Source organism: Seriola lalandi, unplaced genomic scaffold (assembly GCF_002814215.2).
Source record: "Seriola lalandi dorsalis isolate HSWRI2012SDOR001 ecotype SW California unplaced genomic scaffold, Sedor1 jcf7180002054901, whole genome shotgun sequence".
NCBI lineage: Eukaryota > Metazoa > Chordata > Actinopteri > Carangiformes > Carangidae > Seriola > Seriola lalandi.
The window spans coordinates 1,026,604-1,052,929 of NW_019525453.1; the positions used below are offsets into that span (position 1 = coordinate 1,026,604).

The 26,326-nt window shown below is 40.5% G+C and overlaps 3 protein-coding genes across 3 annotated transcripts; 2 read left to right on the forward strand and 1 right to left on the reverse strand.

Annotated features, from left to right (window-relative positions):
- Positions 1-312: 312 nt before the first annotated feature.
- LOC147817742 (uncharacterized) lies at positions 313-1,147 on the reverse strand. Its single transcript, XM_087180390.1, has 2 exons — positions 911-1,147; positions 313-823 (listed from the first exon to the last, which is right to left on the reverse strand). Exons 1-2 carry the CDS (start codon positions 1,115-1,117, stop codon positions 371-373), a joined length of 660 nt encoding a protein of 219 aa, XP_087036516.1. The 5' UTR covers positions 1,118-1,147; the 3' UTR covers positions 313-370.
- A 2,018-nt stretch (positions 1,148-3,165) lies between these two features.
- il20ra (interleukin 20 receptor, alpha) lies at positions 3,166-9,288 on the forward strand. The gene is given in 8 exon segments (XM_023430351.2): positions 3,166-3,488; positions 4,544-4,667; positions 4,963-5,171; positions 5,277-5,452; positions 5,596-5,740; positions 6,023-6,159; positions 6,710-7,792; positions 7,795-9,288. Coding segments are annotated over 8 exon segments (2,019 nt in total). The 5' UTR covers positions 3,166-3,439; the 3' UTR covers positions 7,891-9,288.
- Positions 9,289-9,982: 694 nt separating this feature from the next.
- On the forward strand, positions 9,983-26,326 carry ehd3 (EH-domain containing 3). Its single transcript, XM_023430167.2, has 8 exons — positions 9,983-11,181; positions 15,042-15,218; positions 15,972-16,069; positions 20,558-20,699; positions 20,862-20,961; positions 21,349-21,519; positions 23,251-23,415; positions 23,518-26,326. The coding sequence occupies exons 1-8, from the start codon at positions 10,955-10,957 to the stop codon at positions 24,043-24,045; spliced, it is 1,608 nt and encodes a 535-aa protein (XP_023285935.1). The 5' UTR covers positions 9,983-10,954; the 3' UTR covers positions 24,046-26,326.

A 26,326-nucleotide genomic window follows, 5' to 3' on the forward strand; every position in this document is an offset into this window, starting at 1 on the left:
CAAAAGTATGTGGACAGGAAAATGAAAATGTAATCTGATCTGCTCCTCCTAAACAAATACTGTGACACTGCAGTACTCGATAAGAGCCATGAATCCTGTATCTGTATTCAGAAAGACAAACACAGGCAGATGTGAAGAACTCACACAGAACTATATTTACATATGTACATATTTACAATAAGGAATATATGCACAAGGGTTGGGGAATGGGGAAGTGGGGAAGTGGGGAGTGGGTAAGAAGGGAGAAAGGGGAAACCGGGTGGGGTGATCAGGAAGAGGGATGTTGCGCTGTAGCTTACCCCTGTTCTTCTCTTTCTCCCCCCTCTTCTTCTTTTGCTTATTCTCTTTTCTCTCAGTCATTAGTTCATCATCAGTTCTTGTTCTTTGCTTCCTTTTGAACGTTTCTCTCCCCATGTTCCTTCTGACTCTTATTCTCCTCATCCTTGTTCTTAATAATTTTCTCCTCCCATTCCTTCCGAGCCAGTTTCTCCACCAGCTCTGCCTCCTCCACTTTCCTGCTCCAGTCCTCCTCTCTCTGAACCAGCTCCTGCAGGCTCATCTCCAGTGCTCCACACCTGGCCTTCCACTCCTCCTCTCTGCTCTCCAGCTCAGCCTCTTTGTGGGCGAGCAAGGCCAGGACGTCAATGTGGGCCTTTGTGCGAGCCTGCCTTTTCTTGATGCTCCTTTTGAGTAGCTTGTCTTTCTGACTGAGCTCCTCTTGGTGCTGGCTCTTCACCTGCCTCCATTCACTTTGCTGCAGGATCCTTTTGTCCTTTTGATTCTTGTCCTCCTCCTCATTTTTAATGTTTCTCTCCTCCTGTTCCTTCTGAGCCAGTTTCTCCTCCAGCTCTGCCTCCTCCACTTTCCTGCTCCAGTCCTCCTCTCTCTGAACCCGCTCCTGCAGGCTCACCTCCAGTGCTCCACACCTGGCCTTCCACTCCTCCTTTCTGCTGTCCATCTCAGCCTCTTTCTGACTGAGCAGGGCCAGGACCTCAGCGTGGGCCTTTGTGCGAGCCTGCCTTTTCTTGATGGTTCTTTTGAGGAGCTCGTCTTTCTGACGAAGCTCCTCTTGAAGCTGGCTCTCCACCTGCCTCCATTCATTTTGCTGCAGGTCCATTTTGTCCTTCAGAGATGTGTTCTCCTCCTTTAGAGACTTGATCTCATTGATTGCAGAGAGCAGGGCGTCTCTGAGGCCTTGTACTATTGCATTTTGCTGCTCAATGTGCAGCTGCACTGCAGGTGGCCAGTACTGAGCTGGGCTGTACAGGGCAGCACCAAACTGCTTTGGAAAAATAGAAACATATATGTAGTTCATGTTTAAGACTCTTGTCACAGCTTCGTACAACCAGTACACTTATTTATACAGTTGAATCTACATTAGCCTAGGGACAGGACAACGTGCAAACACAGCTCACACCCCGCCATATATAATATTCAAATGTTAATTCAAATTTGATTAAAATAAAATGCAATATAAACCTAATTTGAACTTAATTTTCCATACTCGCTTGGTTAGTTATGTTCTTTTTTCAATTTTTAATCCACTGATTAGAGACACTGAGGAGGAGTATCTATCTGTCTCATCTGTTTTGGCATTTTGAGAGAAAAAACATGGCACTTCTCTGTTCAAGAAACCTTACTGGAATCATAAAATCATCCTATCATAGTTATATTTTAAACAAAAAAAAAGAAATTCAACATACTGTATTTCTTAACGGGGCCTTCCGGCTATGAGAAATTGTTGACAAACGAGAAATCTTACCTGTTTTCTTTGTCGGTTCATCTCAGCTCAGAGAAGAGCCTTGAAAGTGACAAAGAGCAGTTTGTGTTTCACAGAAGAAGTTGGACTTGAAACTGTGCTGTAGAGCTGAAGACGTGTCTGATGTAATTGTTCACGTTATAATGAGGAGACAGAGATATTGAGACAAAGATATACAATAGATAAGTTTTACAAATGGTTTACAAAAGGTTTGTGTTGAAGGCAGAGACGGTGCTCAGTTCAGGGTGCTGGATGGAAATGGAGAGTCTCTGCAGGTGCAGGTTCCAGTGAATGTTATGATGTCAGAGTTCTACAGTCATGATGTCACAGAACGTTCTCATCGTGAGTTCCAGATCATCAAGGTTCTAACAAAAGCTCCTCATTGTATTTTACAACTAACTAATGAGGTTATAGTGAAAGCACTGAATAAGGTCAAGCACAGAAAAACAACATATTTTATTGGTAACACGAAGTAAACAGATTTGACACAATGTTTCCTGGTCTGACCCCCAATCAGTATCTCGTGTTACTGTATACTTACACATCCCAGGCCCACGTGGATGGAAGACAGATGGAAACAGAACCATAGATGACATTTATCATTGGGGCAATTTCACTTCCAACTGTATTCAAAGCTGTAATGCATGTTGGAGTACAGAAAGCTGTTGGATTGTGGGCTACTTTTTCTTTAATTTCACATTCATGTTCACAGAAACATTGTTCTGATCTTGTCTCTTTGACTTTGGAGGACTTTTGATATGGATGATGTTCAGGTTTGATATTTCTTGAAATTACTGCACTGAACTCACTATGTGATTTTCATTCCTTTATTTCATTTTTTTAATCTTGAGCACACCACAGGGTCGACCAAAGCAAGGTGTCTCAATCAACTGTGGGGCATTTGTTTTATTACATTAGCTCTATTTTCTGTTGTAATAATGTTATTATTCTTGACACTATTTGGGATCCATTTCCTGCTACGTTTACTGTAGGACACTGCAGGGGTGATTTGAGCCTGTGGGGAAGTTGGGTTCTGGGGGGCTTTTGGGGAAATCATATTTTGACCCTAAAGACCCAAAACTCTGGGGTGTTTCTTAAAAAGACACATTCGCTCTAGGGTATAGCTCCACTTAAACCAGCTACACTGCTTACATGTTGGTTATTAATCAGCAATAATAATACAAAAAATACAGATGCCATTTTACCTGGTGAGTGTTTACTCAGTGTGCTCCTACTTCACGTAGGCTATCAGTTTTAGCTTTGTAGTGTCATTGTTCTTTACAACCTGTCACCACCGCCGCCTTCACACACACACACACACACACACACACACACACACACACACGCGCGCGCTCGCGGTACCTGTACAGGTGTAATGTTCACAAACAAGTGAGGTCACATTCCTTCCTCATGACGGAAACCTGAGGCACGGGAATTGTTACACTAAACAGAAAATCATCGACGGTTTACCGGTTAGTTGGTCACAGATCTCGGACTTAAACCTTTTTCTTTTTTTTTTTAACTTTCTCCTTCCTTTCCATTTCTTTAATCGTGTGGAGAAACATCTCGCTGCGGACAGGTGGAGATTACTGCCGAAGGAGACGTTGTCCGGCCGGTTGAGTGGCTGCGGAGCTACCGCAGGCGGAAAATGTTGTGAAGACATGACCGCTCCGTACAGAGATGTGGATAGTGTTCATTTTTCTGAACCTGGGGGTTCTTCACCGCACAGGTATGACAGCATTAAACTTACAGTGTGATTGTTGTTTTCTATTCTTACTGGGTACGTCAGACCTATTCCCCAGTAGCAGCTGCTACATTTGCATACATTACAGTTTAGTGGGCAACTTCAGGCTATTTTGTTTCTATTAATGAGTAAGGAAACCGTGTGTGTGTGTGCGCATGCGCGTGTGTGTGGGGTAAAAAGACAAAGTCATCACCGCAGTGATTAATGAAGGAAACTACTGTTTTGAATATCTATCAAAGTCAAATGTGCTGCAGATTAATCAATCGTTATCAGAGTGAGGTTCAAATCTGATAAGTTTTATGATATTTATCGAAATGTAGTAATACAAACTGTTGAATTATTCCAACCTGCATTGGAACCATTATGCAAATGTTGTACACAAATCAACTTATTTATGGTGTCCTCAAAGCCCAAGCAGGCATAATTATAAAAACTTCGCTCTAGGTAAACCTCAAGTATCAAACTAGCAAATTTCACTGTGCACATAAGTGTCAAGGCTAAAAAATTGGTCACCGGCCAGTCATTTTGTTGTGTTCTTGGCATTCATATGGCGCTCTACTTCACATTCAAGCAATTACAGGCTTCAGTTCAGTTCTGTAACTTATGAACCACTCACTTTCATCAGTATGTGTCCTGTGCAGAAATAGTTTATATTATATTATGTTGTTAGAGAACTTAATTCAATTCAACTGACATTTTTGTAAATTTTGTTGTGTATAACTGTCCAATGTAATGTTTTTAATAACAAGCGAATTGAGTCGAAGCAAAACAATACTCCTACATTCTGTGTGTTAGGCCAAAGTTTGGTTATAGCCCATTACTTTTTATGTGATGTATTTACTAGAGGTATTATTTTATTGGTACTATAAACACAAGAGGAAGTTTAAGGATCGGTTAAACAGCCTGCAAGATGGAGAAATGGGGGGATTTGTGTATTGCACAACCTGAAACTACTAGACATTATAGTGACAAACCTGAGTTCATGTTAAATGTATGTGACGTGTCTCATCTACTCTCAAACTTGTTATGTTTCTCCTCAGTCTCCTCCTCTCCTCCCAGCCCCATCAACGTCAACTTCTCCTCAGTGAATCTCATGAATGTAGTGCAGTGGTCACCAGGAAATGGCACACCTGTAGACACACACTTTACAGTGCAGTATGCAATGTAAGTTTAAATTTAAAGTTATTATAAAGTTATTTCCTTTATGGTGCATTGGCCATAATGTAACTATCTTTGGCTTTACCTGGTTAAAGTGGAAGATAATGTTCTTATATAGGCTGTCTTCAGCAATTTACAGACAAAGAGCAAAAAACATAACTTGATCTTACAAACAGCCTATATAACCCGAGGTTCCTTGCGTGAGGGGGCATTGAATAAACTGGTTGTTGGTATCCCAGCTTGTGCAGGGATTCAGGACAGCCATCCTCTTATATGTGTGGGCCTACTCTGTCTTTCCCAGCTACGGGCATAGCGTGAAAGGAAGTAAAGGAAAACGGGTGCACTGGAGGGCGGTGCACCAGTGCACTGATATAGTGCGGAGATGGTGCGATCTGAGCAGTGAGACTTGGGATCAGGAGCAGGGATACTACGCCAGAGTTCGTGCTGTGGGCAGGAAAGGATCTTCCAAATGGACCTTGACAGAGAGGAGATTCGATCCGAAGACGGACAGTAAGTTAAAGTGACATTCAAACTTTTTGATAACTCAGAATTGACATATCAACTCAAAATATTTTTACATCTACCAAAAGAAATTTGTTTTGTCTACCTGTACAGCTAGTTTTGGTCCACCGCTGGTTACTGTGGAAGTAGAGGACAATAATGCCATCATCACTCTGAAGGGACCTGTGAGATATCAGCCTAACAACCACACCCCAGTCATTCCCATGGCAACATTATACCCCCAAATGACTTACAGCCTCTTCATCCACAATTCCCATCGTGACCAGACGGTGAGTAGAAATATATAAAAATCCTAGCTTTGCCCACCCTCCTGGCACGGACTGGGCATGAAATCAAGCTCTCATGTTCATCTGTACCACTGAACCAGTTAAGGATTTATATGATATTTGTGTGCTTGTATGTGTTTATTTAGCATCATTTCCCAGTGGTCTCTAGTCCATACAAGTATCAGCGGATGGCGCATGAAACAGAGTACTGCTTCCGTGCCAAGGCAAGTTTGGTCTCCATGCCCATCCTATGCCAATCCTCCGCATGGCACTGCATAACCACGCCTAAAGGTAGGGAGAATATGTTGCTATCTGTTTGACAGGTAGAAAGGAATGTGACTAAACATGTTCATTGCACCTGAGAAGTATTTGTGTATGAGTTTGGACATTTACAAAGCGGCAATAAAGATAATAGTGTTGCTTTCGGCTTGATATTAGGACGTTTTAAATTTTCTACGGTGAATCCCGATGTGGTTTGGAAGGTGTATTCCCTACATGAACCTTTACACCCATGTACGTATGTATGTGTGTGTGTGTTTGTGTGAAACATTCCTGATTCCCGTCTCCTTCCAGACCCCGTGACTGAGCAGCTGCAGCGGGCGGTTTGGGGTATTGTTGTTCCATCTTTGTGCATATGTGTGCTCGTAGTGGTTGGCTACTTTCTCCGTAACTACCTGATGGGGAAAGGACAGGAGAGCCCACATACACTGGTAATGTAAACACACACATGCACTAACACACACACTGGCAAGTGAACTATTTTATTGTCTAACTTTTGTCCTCATTGTAATAGAAATTTGTTCACTTGGATTTTTAACCTTTAGCCACCCACTGTTCCACTAGCAGAGAGCTAGCACTATGTAGAACGTTTACTTTTCGCTCGCACTGTGAAAAGTTGCTTGACTATAAATATGTAATATTGGTATCAACAAATAAGACTCTTCACTTTTTGGTAATTGTGTGTTTAAAGGGCATGAGGAACAGATTACTTGTCATAGAGAAACTTGTGAAAACACTTAAATAATGTCTTTTGTAACAAAAGGATATCTGTACAATTTCTTTTGCACTATTAAATCACTGGAGGAACCCTTAAATAACTGATTTAATTTTAGTGTCTAATTGGTAGAGTATCTGAGAAATAGATAATCCAAATTTGACTGTTGCATGGCATGTCAGACAAGAACTGTCGATTTTAAAAATGTTTTTTGAATCTTAATGGTCAGTCTTTGAATGCCACACTCCTTTTCCTTCAATCTCCAGAAACAACCTTCTTTTCACCTTACTCCTCTGACTTTCCCTCCTGAGAAGCTCAACCTCATCCTCATCAGTGTCATCGAAAACAAGCCACCATCAGGCATTGGCACCGCCATATCAGACCCTGCATGCCCCAAGAAACACATCACATGTCCCCCTCCAAGATATTCCCCCCAGAGGCCTGAAACACCCACAGAGCCTGATGATTTGTCCGTCGACTACGGGCTTGTTGGGATAGCTCCTAAAATCAATGACGGAGGAGAAGATTGGAATAATCTGAACGGTAAAGGCCAGAAATGCAAAGCAGAAAACAGTTATGAGAAGAAAGAATTAATAGTTGAGGTTGGTCACCCTGCTGGAGTTGACTCTCCTGATGCAAGGTCCTACCTCTCGCAGAAGTCAACCCACACACGCATGCAAACACACATGCCGATACACTCACAGGCACATGCGCAGACAGAGGTGAGCACACTTGTACAGGCGCAGGCGTGGGCATCAGTTTTGGTGAACCAAATTAAGGGATCGTTACTTTCTTATCAGGGAGCAACGAAGGGAGAGGTGAGCAGAGAGGAGGACAGAGAGTGCCCAGGTTTATTTCTTACCAAAAAACCCCAAACTGACATCTGTGTTCCTTTAACAAATCTACAAACAAATGAGAAGGTAGGAATGGGGGAGAGGGATGGAAAGATAGATGGAATTGAGGAGGAAGGAAGCGAGAGTGAGAAAGTAGCCCTCATGTCTGCTTATGCCTCCCAGAACATCAACAACATCCCCAACTCCCACAAAGACCAATCAGTTTTGTTACCAAATGACTATGGTGTTGTCCTGAATCTAGCTACAGCAAATGGTATAGAAGACGATGAAGATGAGGACAACGGAAGTATTTGTATTAATTGGGATCCTGAAACAAAGAAACTACTGCTGCCAGAGATGGCGATGAAGTTCAACAAGGAGGGAGCCATGGGTGGGTTGAAGCAGGGACAGGAAGGGAGTAAATACAAGATGGCAGGAGAGGAGGAGAAAGTGAATGCCCTGAAGAGCGAGTTGAAGTTGGAAAATGTATTTGTCAGACAGGGGTCTGAGGAGGAGGAGGCGAGGCACTTAGAGAGATGGAGACGGGAGAAACAGGGTCGGAGACGGATGATACTTTGACCAAATGGGATTTGGTGATTTCACTGGACCAATAGATGATATTCATCAACACATTTACCCCGATATTATAAAACAATGCTCTTCTTCCTCACTTATCCACTTGAATTTCATATCATGAAAGATATGAATTTCATTAAGAATAAAAATAATTAAAAATATGATTATATTATACTATGTTGGGGGTACATTTTAAATACCCCCAATAATTTGTGATAATATCAAATTCTTAGGAGCACTTAGTACTGTAGTAGGGTTACTTTTATATCTCTGAATGTTGCTGCTTTATTATCACAAACCACACTAATCATTATGAAGTAATCACACTATGATCACCTCAATTTTTGGGAAACTATTATTTGTATTCTTATTTGTATAATTATTAATATATTACTATTTTGTCTTTGTATTCTTCTGTGTTTTAAATTCTGTGCAACATAAACACGTTCACCCACGGTCACGAAACTTCAGAGCACTAATGGACTGTTCTGGACCAGTGACGTGGTCTGACACGTACATGGTTCTCCAAAACCAGCGTCCATACATTTTTGACAGTATTCCTCATTTTCTCAGTAGCGTCAGTTCTGTGCTGATTCACAATCACAGAATCGTATGAAGGAAATTCTGATGGTCAGAGACAAAGTAAGTTTTTCTTTATGTTTACTGTGTTGATTCAGTATATGATGAAGACAGAACTATATCACTTTCCTCTTTATTTGTTTATCTCTCTTGAATTAATTAGGAAGCTACCTGGCCCACAGTATGTGTCAAACTTCTCTCAATCAGTCAATGTTATTTTATTTCATTATCTTTGGTTCCTACTCTGAACTTTGCGAGCATATTCCTGTTCAGAAGTGTGCCAAGATATTTGATGCTGCCTCACCTACAATTTATCAGAATTCATTATTTGCTATTATCACCTCTGCACACCATCAAGAATATTAAGTGATTAACACAGTAAATACTGTCACTTCAGCTTGGTACCTCTGTTATTCAGAAGAATGCCGCACAAATAATGTTTCACCACGTAACAAAGAAAGAAATACTTATGGTCTCTTGTTAATTTTGTTCCTCTTTCTACATCTCTTTGTTCGTAGTTCTGCCTACATGACTGCATGACAACTCAAAATGATGTCTGAAGGATTCTGTAAACATACATGCTGTATTCTAACACTGTACAGTTATCAGCATTGTGCTGTCTCATAGTCTCATATGGAAACTACCGTAAAATCTCTTCCTGTGCACTGGTAACCTGCAAGTATCCAGAGCCACAGGAAGGGGAAATCTGACACACACCTTATCTGCAATGTAAGTTTGATGACATGCATGATGTTGTATTTTGTTAAAATGGTTTTACTATGGGAAATAAATCAGTAATATGTTTTTTCATAATTTTGTATGTCACAAAACCGAATAAAGTCAACTTGTTTCATCTATTCTGTTCTATATTTACAAAGGTAAAGGCCACTTATACTTTTATCAGTATTTCATAGTTTCAGTACCCTTACCAGCTATTGCAAATTCCCTGGATAAATCTACAGTTTTAAAATATTCACTTGTGTGCTCCCCTTTCTGTACTGTGTTTAACTTCTATCACTGACACCTGCCTCTAGAAGCTGAAACAATCAGTAAATAGAGACATCTGCTGGTCAAATTGCAAACAGCCATCAAGAAATTTACTGTGAGAGTAAAAGCAAGGACACTTCATATTAAAATTACTCTGCCCTGATACCTTGCATCTGATATCTGCTGACAAAACTTTCTAAGGCACTTATATAGGTAAGTAGACTTATATATTATATATATTATAACTATTACTGCATAGTCATTTCTGTGATTGTTTGCTTTTATTCTAAATTGCTGAATAGAGAGAAAGGTTATTAAAACAAATACATTTGAGACTAATTAATGTTGTCACCAACAAATACGACTAGTATTGTTCACTTAGAAAGAGAATTTGTTTTTACATTTCTTAACCTCTAGGTGGCGGGGTGTCATTCAGCGGCAGCGCCTCCATCTCTCCTCATCCATCATGGCGTCGCACGGCCCGGCTTCAGCTCCCGCATCACTGGGGCGGGACCGCGGTGGGTCGGACTGCCAGCCGTTGGGCACTTCCGCCGGGCTCGGGTTTCCTTCGACTTGGCATTTAAATTGAGCTGCAGGACATCAGCTGCTGCTACATCCAGCGCTGTGCAGTGACAGAAAATAAACCGTAGCGCTAGCAAAACAGGTTGCTTTTATTTTTTGACTAGAAAGCGACAGCAATAATATTTGACCCTGAGGAGGTTTGGGTTGTTTTATTGGCAGAAGAGCGGGAGCAGTTGAACAATAACGGTGGTTGAGCTCTGACAGCAGCTCGGTGCATCATTTTTGGGATTCCTCCGCTAGCTCTTGGACGGAATTGAATAGCGGTAACGCGATGTTGTGCATGAGCAGAATGATCTAGGTTTTTCTGGGCAGTGTTTGTTTACTGATATAAATTGGTAAACAGAACAAAACTCCCTGAATGCAGTGTTTTTTTTCCGGCCCAGGAGCATAAGTGGCCTGGACTTTGGAGGACCGATGGACTGGATGATGAGAGTGCATTTGAAGGGTCAGGTTTAAATTCTGATAAATAGAACAGTTCAATTTTTTTTTTTTTTTTTAATTGTAGGCACTACCAGAGACAAAATCTTAAATAGTTTAAATAGGCTTAATATAATATCAGGCCAAACTTGAATATTACCATCAACAACAACACCACTCACCACCCACTTAGGGAAGCAGGACTTTTGCTGTTATTTCATCTATAAATATAAATATTAACTTTTTTTCCCTTTTCCCTCAAAACAGCCTTTTAAAATAGGAAACAGTAATTAAAAATTGTTTTTATGTATGTAATGTACCATTTTTGATTTGAGGTGGACCTTGAATTAAGTTAGCTCTTGGCTCTTTAGTTTTAATTTGGAGGTCATCTTGTTTTATATGTGGTGAAATCTCACTTTCAGATTGACATTGAAACTAATATTTACAATATCACAAATTTGTGCTCAACAAACCGCATCTTTGACTAGTTCTACAAATTGGAGGCTTTACTATTCTAATAATAAGCAACCAGCAACCATGTTCAGCTGGCTTGGAACCGACGACAGGAGGAAGAAGGAGCCAGAAGTCTTTCAGACTGTCAGCGAAGGACTGAAGAAGCTTTACAAAACCAAACTCCTGCCGCTGGAGGAAAGCTACAAGTTCCACGAGTTCCACTCCCCGGCTCTGGAGGATGCTGACTTTGACAACAAGCCCATGGTCCTACTGGTGGGTCAGTACTCCACTGGCAAGACAAGCTTCATACGGTGAGAACACAGCACATAGAGTCATACACACATATGACCAACCTCCATATGAAAAGTGGAATCACACATAGAGTCAGAGGCCACCAGAAAGATAGAAAGGGAGAGGCTGACACACCCAAACTGCCTTTTTCCCTCGCTCCACTTTGGCAGTGAAGAGGGGTGCAGTGGCCGTGCATTAAAATTAATTTGAGCAAAATTGAATTGACATGGAAAAAAAAAACACTATTTGAAAAGAAGAAGAAGAAGACAAAAGATCATCCATCAGTCACACAAAATCACTCAACCTAATTGCTTGGTGCCACACCTCTGCAAGCTTTATTGAATCCATAAAAAGTTTATATGACCTACATTACACACGCGCACGCACACCCCCCACACACACACACACACACACACACACACACACACACACACACACACACACACACACACACACACACACAGACAGACTTGATGCATATGGAGGCAGCACTGCCTGGCACTGCAGCCTTCTCTGATAAGGTGTGTGTGTATATGCATTTGTGTCTGTGTATGGATGATCAGAGTTCTCTTTACTTAGGACAAATGTTTATGAACTGTGTGTGTTTAGTCTGGGGAATCATCAGAGTAGCCCTGTAAAATTAAGCAAAAACCAGTGTTTGCTTGTTTCTTTTTCTTTGAGGAAATCAATCAAACTCCCATAGTTAACAATTTCTCAAAAATGCTGCGGTGAATACTTTAAAAAAGGCTCTGGTCAGTCAAGTAAAGAAACTTTTTCTGCTTAGTTCTTTTCTCTGTTACACAAATATTATGTTGCATGTATTATCAGTGTGTTCTTGGAGCTTATACATTGGGAACAATTGCTCGTATGTTACACTCATCTGACGTCATTTTGCACAAGGATGTATTTGGCACAAGGGTGCAAACTGCATGCCTAAGGTTATACAAATTCAAATTTGTTGCTGTTTAATCTGCTTTCAACAGTAATTTATTTAGGATTAAAAAATGTTTTACATTCAGAATTCAGTCAGAGCTGGTCTGGAGTAATTCTGGTTATGGCGTGTGTGTGTGTGTGTGTGTGTGTGTGTGTGTGTGTGTGTGTGTGTGTGTGTGTGTGTGGGGTTGTGAGAGAGATTTTAGCATCTGGGTGATAGGCCTCTTTTGAACTGTAGGACTTCTGCTGACATCTTGCCTTTCTGACACACACGCACGCGCACACACACACACACACACACACACACACACACACACATCTACAAACACTCATGCTTGCAGGGCCTTGTAGGTAATTAGTTGAAAGCCACAGCAGGGAGGATGCTGTTAGTGACTTCCTGCTATAAGACAGGACAGTGCAGACATCCCTGCTCTCTCTCTTCTGTCTCTGATCCCCTCTCTCTCTCTTTCTTTCTGTTTTACCCTTTCACTGATGACAACACCCACCACTCAGCAGCCTGACCCTTCACCGCCAACAGTGTAACAGTAAGATGAAGAATGTACAAATTGCTGAGTAACCCTCGGTCAGAGCTGCTACAGTCACAGCATCTCTTGCATTTCATATCACAGGGTCTCACTGTGAATCTGGGAGCAGTGCAGGATGTGGCTGAATGCTCTGCCAGTTTTGTTAATCTCACCTTAACTACAGGAAAATGCTATTTTCTACTTTGCCAGTAGGTCAAGTGCAATTGTGCTGTGGGGCTTGTGCTTCTCTTGTGAAAACAAAATGGAGTTTGTGCATTTCTTTTAACAAGAGAAGCTCTAATAATGATGTTTTTGATGTGAATTTTAAATGTTTTAAAATGTAAATTAATATCTGTCTAAAAGAAAGAGAAAATGGAGGACAAGAGACGCTGATGGAAGGTAATATAGTCCATCTTCTTTGGCGGTTAGGCAGAGGTCAGTAATCTGAGCCTGTCTTCATTTTTGTGATGAAATGATTGATTTTCCACTTTTGTCCCTGGTACAAGTTTTCCCTCAAGGTGATTGGATACACTTTTGTGTGCAGTAAGGATGTTATAAAGTCAAAAATGTTGCAGTGACAAATGTTTTTCAGACCGCCCTTGTAGTCTTCTTTTCTCATAGGTAGATTTGTTTGGTGCTTCAGGGCTTTTAACCTCAAACTGTAATGTTGAGGCTGTGGGTTGGTGAAGTCTGTGCCTGGAAATTTTCAGGTTTTTTCCCCCTGCACAGAATATGATAAATGAAATGCTATACATGTGGGCTGATGTGTGTGTGAATTCCACACATATATGTACACAGTACGCCTATGCTATCAAACATACAATCTGGTAGATTGACATATTAACAGCCCCACCCCCACACACACACACACACACACACACACACACACAGACAGATAGGAGGACTCACACTACACAGACACGTGTGCAGAGAGATGGCTCTACCAGGCAGTGCTGGCTCCTCTGACAAGGTATGTCTGTCTGTTTGTGGAGAAGATGTATATGAGATCCATCTTTACATCTGGTAGCAGTTAAAAGCATACATATCCCACATGCACACGTGACATTTATGGTCCTAAATCTCTTTTTTATGGCCTGTGTTCACACTGTTTGGGTTGTGAAACTCAACAGAAACACACTAATCTTCATTTGCAACATGTGCGATGTGACTGAATTAACAGCTGAGGATTCAACCTTTCACACTCAAAAACATGTGAGGTATAAACTTTGCTGTATTGCCATGGTTACAGATGAGGTCAGAAGTTAACATGAGTTGTGTGTGGCTATAAAACACCATCGCAGGTCTGAGTTCTTTGAGAAATGTATTGCAGGTCTATTGAAAAAATAAGTCAAAACCAAACATGCATAAAATCTACTTGTGATTGCCTGTCCCTCAAACCTTTCCACCCCAGTCAGCTGTTTCTGCTCATCAGTGAGCAAACAAGCCTGTTGCAAGGTAATATATCTGACCATTCTTCTTGTCAGAAAAGGAAGAGCTGAACCAAAGACTTCTTTTTTGGGAATGCTAGTGCCGTTGTGCTCAAGGTTTGATATTGTGCTGTAAGATATCAATTAAGATTTTCTTCTTCATTATGTTCACTTACTGCACATTGTGACTTTGGCATAAAATGTGATGTTCATGTTGGATCCCAACACTCACAGTGAGGAGCTGATTGAGGAATAAGGGAGTTTTCGGGGACTTTGACATAAGTTGTCTTTCTTTTTCTCACCTGATCACAAAACCCTTCGTCACTGGGACCTTTCTTGGCCCATGTTAACAACAAATTCAATTCTGTTTATTCTGGAGTCAGTTAATGGCAGCCATCCAGCCTCTGATGATGTAAATCTCCCCTAATCTTTGTTCCAGCAGCTTCTAATTCAAGGCAGGCTGCTTTTCTGGGTATTTTCGAATTGTGCCTTACCATCCAGACCAATTTCCTTTCAGCATAATCGCTATGAAAAGGCATGTGGTACTTCTTTAAAATAAGGGGCTGCAGATGTAGCACACATCTGTCCTGTTGCCTACAAATGAATTCAGGGATTCAATAGTAATATGAACTATATAAAGGTTATGAGGGATGCATACAAATCACACACAATTTTTGAAGTGGAGAATTACCTCTTTGATGAAATGGTTATTTTCTGTCATGATTGGTTCATACAATAACAATTAACCCCAATTTCTCAGTTAAATACACACGTACTTAAAAATGCTAATATTTATTTTAATCTCCTGTAATGTCTCATTATGCTACACATTGTCCTCTATACTATTGTTCACTGTCTCAGATAGCATCTTTTGGAACGATTACGCCAGCGTTACAAAAAGGCCTTTATCTTGGTTTATTCTTACACGGTGTATAGATTATCAGAAGCATCTTGTCTTGTTTAGTTTAACGCCATCTCTTACCATCTCACCTCCAGCTACCTGTTGGAGCAGGATTTTCCTGGAATGCGGATAGGCCCCGAACCCACCACGGATTCCTTCATCGCGGTGATGCACGGCGACACAGAGGGAGTCATTCCCGGGAACGCTTTGGTGGTTGACCCCAAGAAGCCCTTCAGAAAGCTGAACGCATTTGGAAACGCATTCCTCAACAGGTAGATGCTCTCTCACACACACACGCTTACACACACACACACACACACACACACACACACACACACACACACACACACACACACACACACACACAAAATACGAGTTGAGATGGACTGGTGGTAGATATTGGTAGACATCTTTGGAGGTGTGTGTGCTGAAAAGACAAAATGTTTTACCAAGGTGAAGTATATGAATGCAGAAGGAAAAAGTTAGGAAGAGATTGGAGAAGAAAAAGAGAGTGAGAGTGAGAATCCACACAACAGCTCTACATTCCTGTGTGATTGAATTTCCCTCTGCTCACTGGTCAGGCTTTCCTCTGTTAATGGCTGTGTGTGTGTGTGTGTGTATATGAGTGTGAGTGTGAGAGAGAGAGAGAGAGAGAGACAGGCAGTCATCTTTGCAGAGTCATCCTTCTGGAAAAGGGAAAACTGCCAAAAAACTCTTTATTCTTGCTCTTGTGATAGTGTCCCCACTGTGAGGGCCCACCACCGCTGAAAGGAGACAGCACTGACTGTCAGTGGGGATTAGGGGGGTTCACAGTGAGAACAGCCGCTAACCTGGTCGTGTTGTTTCAGCTGGAGAAAGAAAGAGAGGCAGAGCAGCAGAGATAGAGGAGGAGAAGGAGAGGAGGCAAATTTAGAGGTCTGGTGTGGATGATGTTTGTTGTTAAAATGTTTTACACTTCTGTCCCGATACTTTTATGTCTCCGCGTGTGTGTGTGTGTGTGTGTGTGTGTGTGTGTGTGTGTGTAGGTTTGTGTGTGCCCAGCTGCCGAACCCAGTGCTGGAAAGCATCAGTGTGATCGACACACCAGGGATTCTGTCTGGAGAGAAACAGAGAATCAGTCGAGGTAAGACACCACACTCGAGAGGCTCACACTTTTATCTTTCACTGTTTGTTAGTTTGTGTGTGTGTGTGTGTGTGTGTGTGTGTGTGTCTGTGTGTTCACTGGACCCATTCAGCTGCAGCCCCTTAGTTCCACTGAACTCTGAACAACAATGTCAGCATTTCCTTTGGACGCACGCGTGTGAGTGTGTTTATTTTAGCTTTTAGCTATCAGGAGGATTATGCTTCAGTCATTTCAAAGAGCAGGAAGCAGTGACAGAAAGGTCAGCTTGGAATACACTATCTCTCACACGCACACATGTATGCACACAGTTCAGTTTTTACATTTTTACACACTGCATAGTTCTGTACTGAATTTAAAACATGAAAATCACAGTGATCAGGTATTTTCATGAATTGAATTTATAATATAATCCCAATGAACAGAGCAGCAGATTTAAGAGGCAATTTAGTTCAAAGTAGTAACATATGTTTTAGCTTTGGCTCGGAAATAAAATTCAGTATTTGTGGGACAAACTGCCAACCAAGGGAAGTACAGATGTTTTTTTAATAACTTTTAACAGTTGTTAATTTGTATATTTCATTCTGCTTCTTCATTGGTGCTTATCTCTTGACACCCAGGTCGGTCCATGGGAATTTTCTGTAGTTCACCTGAACATTTTTTTTTTTTTTTGCAAGTAAAATGCTCTTCAATGAAAAATTGAAAGATAAAAGAGATATGCTTTTCAGTTTCGCTTCTTATGTACATTTTAAGTTGAGCTGATCCAGTAGTGGACAGCTCCCAGCTATGGTGCAGAACTGAAAATGCGAAGAGAGACTACTACGGTGGGAAGAGAAGTTTAGGAGAGAAAGGCTTACGAGAAATCTTCCCAGCTTTCTTTGAGGCTGACATGTGTCTGGCATGGCTGGAATTCCTAAAGCTAAAAGCTGGCATTACCATACCAACGGCCAACGTTAACAAAAAAGCTCAGATAATTAAAAGACAGCTATAATTTAGTCTTTCACAAATTCCCTCTCTCCATCTTTGTCCGTCCATCTTTGAATTTCTTTCTTTGCTTTTCCCCCTCTGCCCCTTCTTCTCTGTCCATTCCCTCCTTCTTGTTTGTTCTCAGTTAAAACAACCAGTGGTGACTTTGCACTGTTTAATGTTTTCTTATGCCAAGTAAGGCCCAGATGGGTTGTAATATTGACTGTCATCACAGTACATTTATCATAATTTGCACCTCACGATATCAAGGCTTGTATCAATATAAAATAACAGGATAAATAGATTACTACTTGGTCTTAAAAGGGCCTGATTTCAATCACAGCAGATCCTAGTGGAATAAAAATAATTTACAAATTTAGATTATCTTGATTTATAAGAATAAATCATCTGCACTCAATTGCAAAACAGATTATGATCTCAATTTTTCCATTTCTCCAAAAAGTTGTGCATGCACAGCACCATGAAATTCGGGGTGTTGGCATGATAAAATATGCAAGAACACACAAAAGCTAAGCAAAAAAAAGGAACATCGGGTTCAACGCATTACTTCATAACAGGGTTGGGTCTGCAGGGATCTGGATTTTCCTCAGAACTTGAATGTGGAAATGTTTTTGCCATGAGAGCATTGTTGTCTGCAGCGTTTCAATCGAGAAATAACAGAGAATGAATGTCTTGTCAGCACTAACACAATTTCAGCCTATGTTTATATTTTGAAGTAGTTTAATTGAAACAGAACCACATCAGCTCTGTTGTGTTTTCTATTTTTTTTGGTCCAAGTGTCCCTTGAAAGTGTTGTCAAGCCAAATAAACTGCACAGCGAGGTGTTACCCTGCCATTGTCTGTTAGATATAACAAAAAATACAGGCTAAACTTAACCTGTGCTGAGTCAGCACAGCTGTGTTTTCTCTGGGGACAAAGTGTGTGTGTGTGTGTGTGTGTGTGTGTGTGTCTGTGTGTGTGTGTGTGTCTGTGTGTGTCTGTGTGTGTGTGTTTGTGTGTGTTTGTGTGTGTTTGTGTGTGTTTGTGTGTGTGTTCATATTCATTTTCTTTTCATCCTTTTCCATCTACTTGGTTAGTGCATTCATGTTTTCATGTTTCATGTGTATATGTGATATGGGTATGCTGTGTGTCTAACCTGTTTCATTATTTTATCAATGTCTTTATTCATTTGTGTGTGTGTGTGTGTCCAGATGAGGAGTTGTCAGGCTATAGCTGCCTACATAGATGTCCTTATGGAGGTATTGTAGAAAACAAATCTGGGCATCAAGCAGCTGCAGAAGGCAAAATAAAATGATATTTTGATTAATTCATCAGACTCTTGTCACATGGTTTTGGGAAGATAAAATTATATATTGTGTCCCTGAGTTTACTTTGTTAGGTAGCCAATTGGATATTTTAGGTATCACATGGTCTTGATGGAAGCTGATGGACACATTTAGCCAGTTGCTTTTTCATTTAGGATTTTGTTGGTGCTACTAATAAGAGAATTTCTCTTTTTTAGAAATGTAGAACCTTTTCCTTGTCCAGATAAGAGCAGGGCCTTATAATGGTGACGGTGGATAATCTGTCAAAAACTATTAGAACAAGATATTTCAACACTTAATTACCAGACATGCTTTTGGGGGATGCTCATGTTCCACAGAGAGTGAATGCTAAAGTTTTTGGCTCTGAGCAAAAAAGTATTCTGCAGTGCTTGAAAACCAAAATTTCATCTTGTATTAAAAGATGACTTTGCTAAGTTATAGGAAACAGATCTTTGTAAAAGTCACTATAGGTATCCATAAGCCAAAAAAAATAAACCCTGAAGTGTTTTTTTTGTTCCCCTTACCTCCGCCACATTTTATCCACACTGTGATAAGGCCTTATGATTAGTAAATTTAACTCATCTGATTTTGTTTGTTCTTTAATGCTATGCAGTGAAATGAACACTGCAGCCTTTAGCTGGTCATATTAGAGCTTTTGACTTCGTCTTGTTTTCCCCCGCACCATGTGAAAAGTGCACTGTGTGAAGAACAAGCCATTAAAATTCAAAATATCAAGGTATCTATCTCTCTCTTAACTCTCCATAGCTTTGCTCAAGCAGCTGTGTGCCCCCCCCCCCCCCCCCCTCAACTGTGCTCACACAGGGCAAAAAGACACAGCTAAAACAGTTGCCATGTTTTACATGCTTATTGCTACCACTGCTAAACCTTTGCTCACGTCCCAGTGATGAATTATTGAATAGTCAACAACGTTAATTTGCTCTGAAAGATGACCAGTTTCAGGCTTCATGTCAACATTACCATCAGAGTGTTAGAGGTCTCGTTGAACAGTTATTGTTGTTAAACCACTCACCCAGAGTGAAAACTATTCTTCTACTGGGAGGAGCAGCGGTGCAGCCACAGTAGCAATAACAGCACTTTAGCGAGTATGTAAAAAGGGGGATTTTTATCACAGCTATGTCTGTATAGTAAGATTGCCTCCCTGTGAGGAGGAACAGTGCATCAGTCCAGCTCAGATTTAGAATTTTAGATATTAAAAATGATAATGTGTAATCTGTAGATTTAGTTTAAGGGAGAAAATGTTTCGCAAACATAGCTCTTCAGAAAATCCATTTGACATTCACTGTATTAACATAAAACTACTACCCACTACTAACTGGCAGCATATCCTAGTTGCTATTCTATAATCTGTTCTGTAACAGGTTTACCATTGACTCTGCATCTCTTATGTGTCCTTCAGTGTTGGTTGTAAATTTTAGCTCACTAGTCTTTCGTCCTGCCCTTTGTTCTTTGTTTTCCTCATATCCTGTGGAATTTCTCCAGGTACAAGTCCTTGAGCAGGATGGAAAGTCAAAGGAGTCAATGATGAACTGCTGCTGACAGACTCAGCCATTGATTCATTTATTTAAGTATTAATCCACTCAGTCATGCATTAATTCATTAATGATTGCATTGCACTTATTTAGCATAAAGGGTTGTTAAAGTCAAAACTGCTACTTGGTGATGTTAAATAAATTGTTAAAGATTTATGAAGCTGTTTTCCTCATTTAGTTTTTTAAAAGCCACTTAGTTTGAACCTTGGCAACACCATCTGCATCAGTAAACAGATATTCTTTTCTCTCAACATGTTGTAATATGGGCGTCCTTCTTATTGCGCGCTCTATGACCTGAGGCTATTGTAATGGTTTTCTCTCGGGAATATTGCAACAGCTCAGTTGATGTTCACTGTTCCTTGATAACAGATACCGTTGATTATCAGCATACAAACTTGCTGTGCTGACCTTTACCCGAAAAGTATGGGCGCAAAGAAATTAGAGAAGGAAAGAGAGGAAAAATTCGCAATTAATGTCTTTTTCTTACCTTTTCTTTTTATTACAACCCTCCTATCACCTTATCTGAAACCTTCATTCCACCTTTTACGTCACACCCAACCTCTCACATGGATTGTCTCCACTCTTGTGTTCCTCCCTTTTCCTTGTCTTCCTCCTACTCCTCTTCCTCCCCCTCCCCTTCCTCTTCTCAGGTTATGACTTTGCGGCTGTCCTGGAGTGGTTTGCGGAGCGAGTGGACCGGATCATATTACTGTTTGATGCCCACAAACTGGACATTTCTGATGAGTTCTCAGAGGTGATAAAGGCCCTGAAGAACCATGAAGACAAAATAAGGTACAAGATCTAGGACTGCTCGACCTAAAGACATCTTTTATACCCAACACCACACAAAGTATCGCTACACAAAGTCGACATGAATACCTGCTCATTCCGTATATGCACGTAAACCTTAAGTGAACGTTCATCACCACCGTTCTCTTCGGTTGTGTTGTTCAGGGTTGTGCTGAACAAAGCTGACCAGATAGAGACCCAGCAGTTGATGAGAGTCTACGGTGCCCTGATGTGGTCACTAGGGAAAATAGTCAACACCCCTGAGGTATGGTAACCATGGCAACTGTCATATCTTCCATAGGTTTTTCTGAGAGGAAACTTCAAAGCCTGCATTTACTTTCAGTCAGAGCATTTTAAACTGTTCATGTAAATATCATATCAATTATTTTTCATATTGTCCTTTCATAAATGATTCGAATTGGACACTTAAAGTTGGTGGAAAAGCTGGTGTCTAGTTTCCATCTGAAGCCCCATTACTTGCCAATATTTATTGAGCTCATGTGTATTATTGGTAACAAACCGATCAATGTGGATACTTGCTCATTGCCTAAAAATATCATAAATGAGATTCTATTGGCTAGATTTTTGTTTTCTTTTGTCTTGTTTTGGTCCCGCCGACAGTTAATTTCCTCTCTGTCTCCCTCACTGACAGGTGATCCGTGTCTACATCGGTTCATTCTGGTCCCACCCTCTGCTGATCCCTGACAACAGGAAGCTGTTTGAGGCGGAGGAGCAGGACTTATTTAAGGACATTCAGTCTTTACCGAGAAATGCAGCGCTTAGAAAACTCAACGATCTGATCAAGAGGGCAAGACTAGCCAAGGTAAGGCACTTAGGGAAGAAACAGACACACACCTAATCCCACTGATGGAGAATCTGGCTGTGGCACAGTTGTAACTACAGTAGTTATAGGTGACTCTGGGACGCAATTAATAGTGGATGTGGATATTATAAGCACTGGCACATATCTGTAACTAACATTTCCTACCTCTACAGCAGTTGGACACCTGTTCCACATTTACATACATTTTTGCCTAAATTTCCTTAGATTTACATTATTAAAACCGTATTTGGCCACACTCCTCCTCAAATATTTCCTAATAGAACAGAACCCTTAGCTTTTAAGGGATGACACAAAAATTTTTATTTAGACATTTGTAATAAACTAAAATAATGGACTTCCTGCTGATACACTGACATGTTGCATTTCTCAGCACAGGTGTGTGTGTTTCCTATTTATTCACTCATCTTCTCCACCCTGTCCAGCTGTTAACCTTGACTGAAAAAGCTTGTCGCTGTCACAGAAGCAATAGAACCAGACAAATGTAGTCGTTCTCCTCTGAGTGAATTATTCCTGTTTCCTCTCTGGACAGGAAGTCAGGTATGAGAGGCGACAGCCCGCTGCCTGTTGTAGTTTGAGGAAACACAGAGGATGTACACATGCACACACTCAAACAGTATAAGTGCATTTTTCCTGTTTGACAGCTGATAGTGTGTGTGTGTGGTAGATCCAGGGAATCATAAAAACACACACACACACACATACACACACATCACCCCAGTAACATAACAAATATGGGTTTTCCCATACTTTTGCAAGGTTTTCATTTGTCATGAATATTAGAAACAAATGTCCATATTAAGGTAATCTGGGAGATTTAGTGTATGATTAATGTGGCTAAAGGAGTATTGAGTGTCCCCAGACTCCAAGATCTCAACAGTCTGCTGCTTACAATGTTACATTTTAGCCATTTATCAAAAGGTCTGACCCAGAAAAACTACATGGGAAGAACACTGAAGGTCGAGAACGGGACAACGATAAAATCACAAAGAAACTGCAAATATAATTTAGTCATGAGTTAATGTTTAGCTTCATAAGTCCTTCATTGTTTCTTGAAAGAACCTTATTTTTTTTTGCCATGTTAAAAGATGGTTAACACAAAACTGTATTTGTCTGCTTTATACTGTTGTCCAAGAATTGTAAATAATTCAGAGGACTCGTGTAAATCTTATGCAAATCAGTGATGTAGTTTTGTAAAACAGTGAAAGAGCTGTGTCTCCCGCTCTCAATACACATGGATTCTCATGAGAACAATTTTGTCTCACGTTGGGTGGAATTTCACATTACACTTAGGAGAAGGGTGTATTGACAGAGCATAAGATACGTAATGACATAATTTGGAAATGTGGAACAGCTCGTCTCATTTTGAAGAGGAAACATTTGTGTCACTACAACAATTTATGATGAAGACATCAAATTTGCAATGTAAACAGAAAAATATTATTCGTCTTCTTTTTATTGGATTTCTAAACAGAGTAACTGCTCGATTTGCATTCAGCCTAGTGATGAATAAACTCTGGGACTTATTATTAAGACTTTTGTGGTACTTTAGTGGTACCACCACTAACCACAGGTGTCACCAAATCAACCAAAACTGAAATCTTAAGGACTATACAGTAACCTAAAACACTAAAACGTAAGAGTCCAACTTGATCTTGCTGTGCCAGTGAATTTCTGTTGAGTACGTGAGCCTCTTTCTCTCTCCATATGCAGGTCCATGCCTATATCATCAGCTCACTGAAGAAAGAGATGCCTTCTGTGTTCGGGAAGGAAAACAAGAAGAAAGAACTAATCGGCAGTCTGGGAGATATTTATAAACGCATTGAAAGAGAGCATCAGATATCACCTGGAGATTTCCCAAATTTGAAGAAGATGCAGGTAAAGAGGAAAGAGTGAAGGAATGTAGATTTATAGATAGAGGTCTAGATAGATAAGACTTAAACTTGTGATGTGTTTTTTTTTTCCCCCTCGGTCTTCCAGGATCAACTCCAGGCTCAGGATCTCACCAAGTTCCAGCCTCTGAAACCCAAACTCCTGGAGGCAGTTGACGACATGCTAGCCAATGACATTGCTGGCTTAATGGTCCTGGTCCGTCAAGAAGAAACGCAGCGTCCTAACCCAGTTGTGAAGGGCGGTGCCTTCGATGGCACTTTGGACGGCCCCTTCGGCCACGGGTATGGCGAAGGCGCCGGTGAAGGCATCGACGAAGCGGAGTGGGTCGTCGCACGTGACAAACCGGCTTATGATGAGATTTTCTACACATTATCTCCTGTCAACGGAAAGGTGACTGGAGCCAACGCCAAGAAGGAGATGGTGAAGTCAAAACTGCCCAATACAGTGCTGGGAAAGATCTGGAAGCTGGCAGATATCGATAAGGATGGGATGCTGGATGATGAGGAGTTTGCGCTGGCCAATCACCTGATAAAAGTGAAACTGGAAGGACATGAACTGCCATCAGAGCTGCCAGCACACCTGGTGCCCCCATCCAAGAGGAAAATACTTGAGTAAATGTAAGATTACCTCAACCCCCTGCTCCAAAACCTGTAAGTAGACCCCACACCCATCTCCAGAGAAAATGATTCGCATTAAAAGAGGTAGAAGAAGTTTCCTGTAGCGTTATAGCAAAAAAAATCCCCACACAACCCACCGTGTTGCCCAGTCTTTCCTTACCTTCAAGAGGCAAATATTAGAACAAATTATTCAGTTAAATTCAGTTTTTACACATAGCTCTATAGGATTTGACTTCCTAGTAAGATTTGGATTTAAATGCAATATTTCTGCAGTGCTGACATAACTTTTACCAGGGTAGAAAAACTGGATCTGGATGAGTTCTTTAATTAAAGTCAAGTCTTTTAGACCAGTGTCTTCTTTCTTTTATGTAAAGTGGAGATATTGGGAAATGTCAGGTAGGACAGGTATTAGAGATGTTAGGACAACTGATATGTTGATTAGTAAAGGAAAAAAAAACTACAAGTCTAAAACATAAACACTGGAATACAGAAAACATGTAAGTCGGTCTAAACTACTGGAAGAAAACGGGGGAGATGCAAACATGAGAAGACAAAAAGAAGGAAGAAAGAATTTTTTGTTGGAGGGATTATTTTGGGAGAAGGATATAAAATTTGCAAATAAATGGTTTATCCCCATTAAAACTTTATCTATAATAGGAACTGTTATTATATTGTCAACTGTAATCAGCTCAGTAAAACTCATGTTCAACTGCAGTATTTCACACGACCACCAAAACATTTCACAGCCCTTGTATCGAGAGGTCCTGCATTATTTTTGGTCTCCTGGCACGGCTGAGTATGGCTTTTGTTTCATGGCGACATCTTGAACAACTACAAAGATTTCCTGTCAAATGGCTTGAGAATACACACAAACACATACCAATGTGTAAAAGCGCACACACTCACATAAGCACAGAAAATGAGCACCATTCCCGGTCTGTATTTTGTAACCACAACGACAGAGTGGAGCACCTCCAGTTAACACAAAAAAAAGAAAACGGTCTAAATCGATCACTAACTGTTGAAAATTTAAAAATGTGATGTGCTGATGTTAGTTATTGTGTGTGGGATGGAGTTTATATCGTCACCATCTTGTGTTGTTGGATGGACATTAAGAGGCTCTTTTACAATGGAGTAGGAGATGCTTCTTTCATGGGAAACAAGCAGGGGAGAACCTAAGAATGTTAAGTGGTTTGTCTCTTCAAGGATTTTTTAAATAATTCTGAATCTCATTAACATGTTTAAAAGATACTGTGACTATAATATGAAACCATACTATGGGACACATCAGTGTGCTGACACGCTCAGTATAAATGTGCTGTTGAACGTGCAGGCGCTCATGGTTCTGTGTGGGCAGACCTGACTATTCTATGTATGCATATGAACACATGTATCAGTGTTATTATTTGTAACGTATATGTACTAAGTCTTAAGCATTGCATAGGCTACTGAGTTGGGATTACTCCAGTGGGTTATTAACTGAAAATTGATCAGTTGCTGTTCACTAACCAAACTTTGCAGTCCAGAGAGTGAGCACACAGCTTTTTGCTTATTTTGTGATGATGACAAACACTAATCGACACATTTTTCAAAATGTTTCTTTTAGTTTTTGAAGAAAAAAAAAATTGGCTTTCTATTTCATGTATTTAAAATTGTACACATGTAATAAATGTAATTCCTCTTTACAATGTTTCTGATGTATTACGTAGCATTATGCCAGTATATGTGTGTATGTATATTTCACTTTAGGATCATAGTTTTAATGAATCGCTATCATAAGCTGAAACAATAAACTAACTAAAATTGGATCCCCATATGATATGTTCACTAATGTGTTGGGAATTAGACATTTTGAGCTTTAGAATTGATTTAACTGAAACATTTTTTCCAGTTTAGCCATTAATGTCCTTCCCTGTGCGTCTCTGTGCTATTACTGTGAATCTAATGTACATAAGAAGACTGCTTTCATTCCATGAACACTCACTGCATCACTTGCTCATACTTGACAGAAGAGCCATGATCAGACAATAAAATATCTGCTTGTTGAATATGAATTCCCTATTCTCTATACAAAGCCCTTGAACTTGACTTGAAGTTGGTTTCATACTGTGAGGGATTGCAACATGAATTCCTGCCTACTGGTAAACATACTAAGTGGAAACACTGGTGTTATGGTATTTTGTCTGTTTTTGAGATGGTGATGCATTGCTTAATCTGTACTTCACTGCTTTCCTGTCAACATAAACAGTCTAGAAATGTAATAAAATTCATTTACTCAA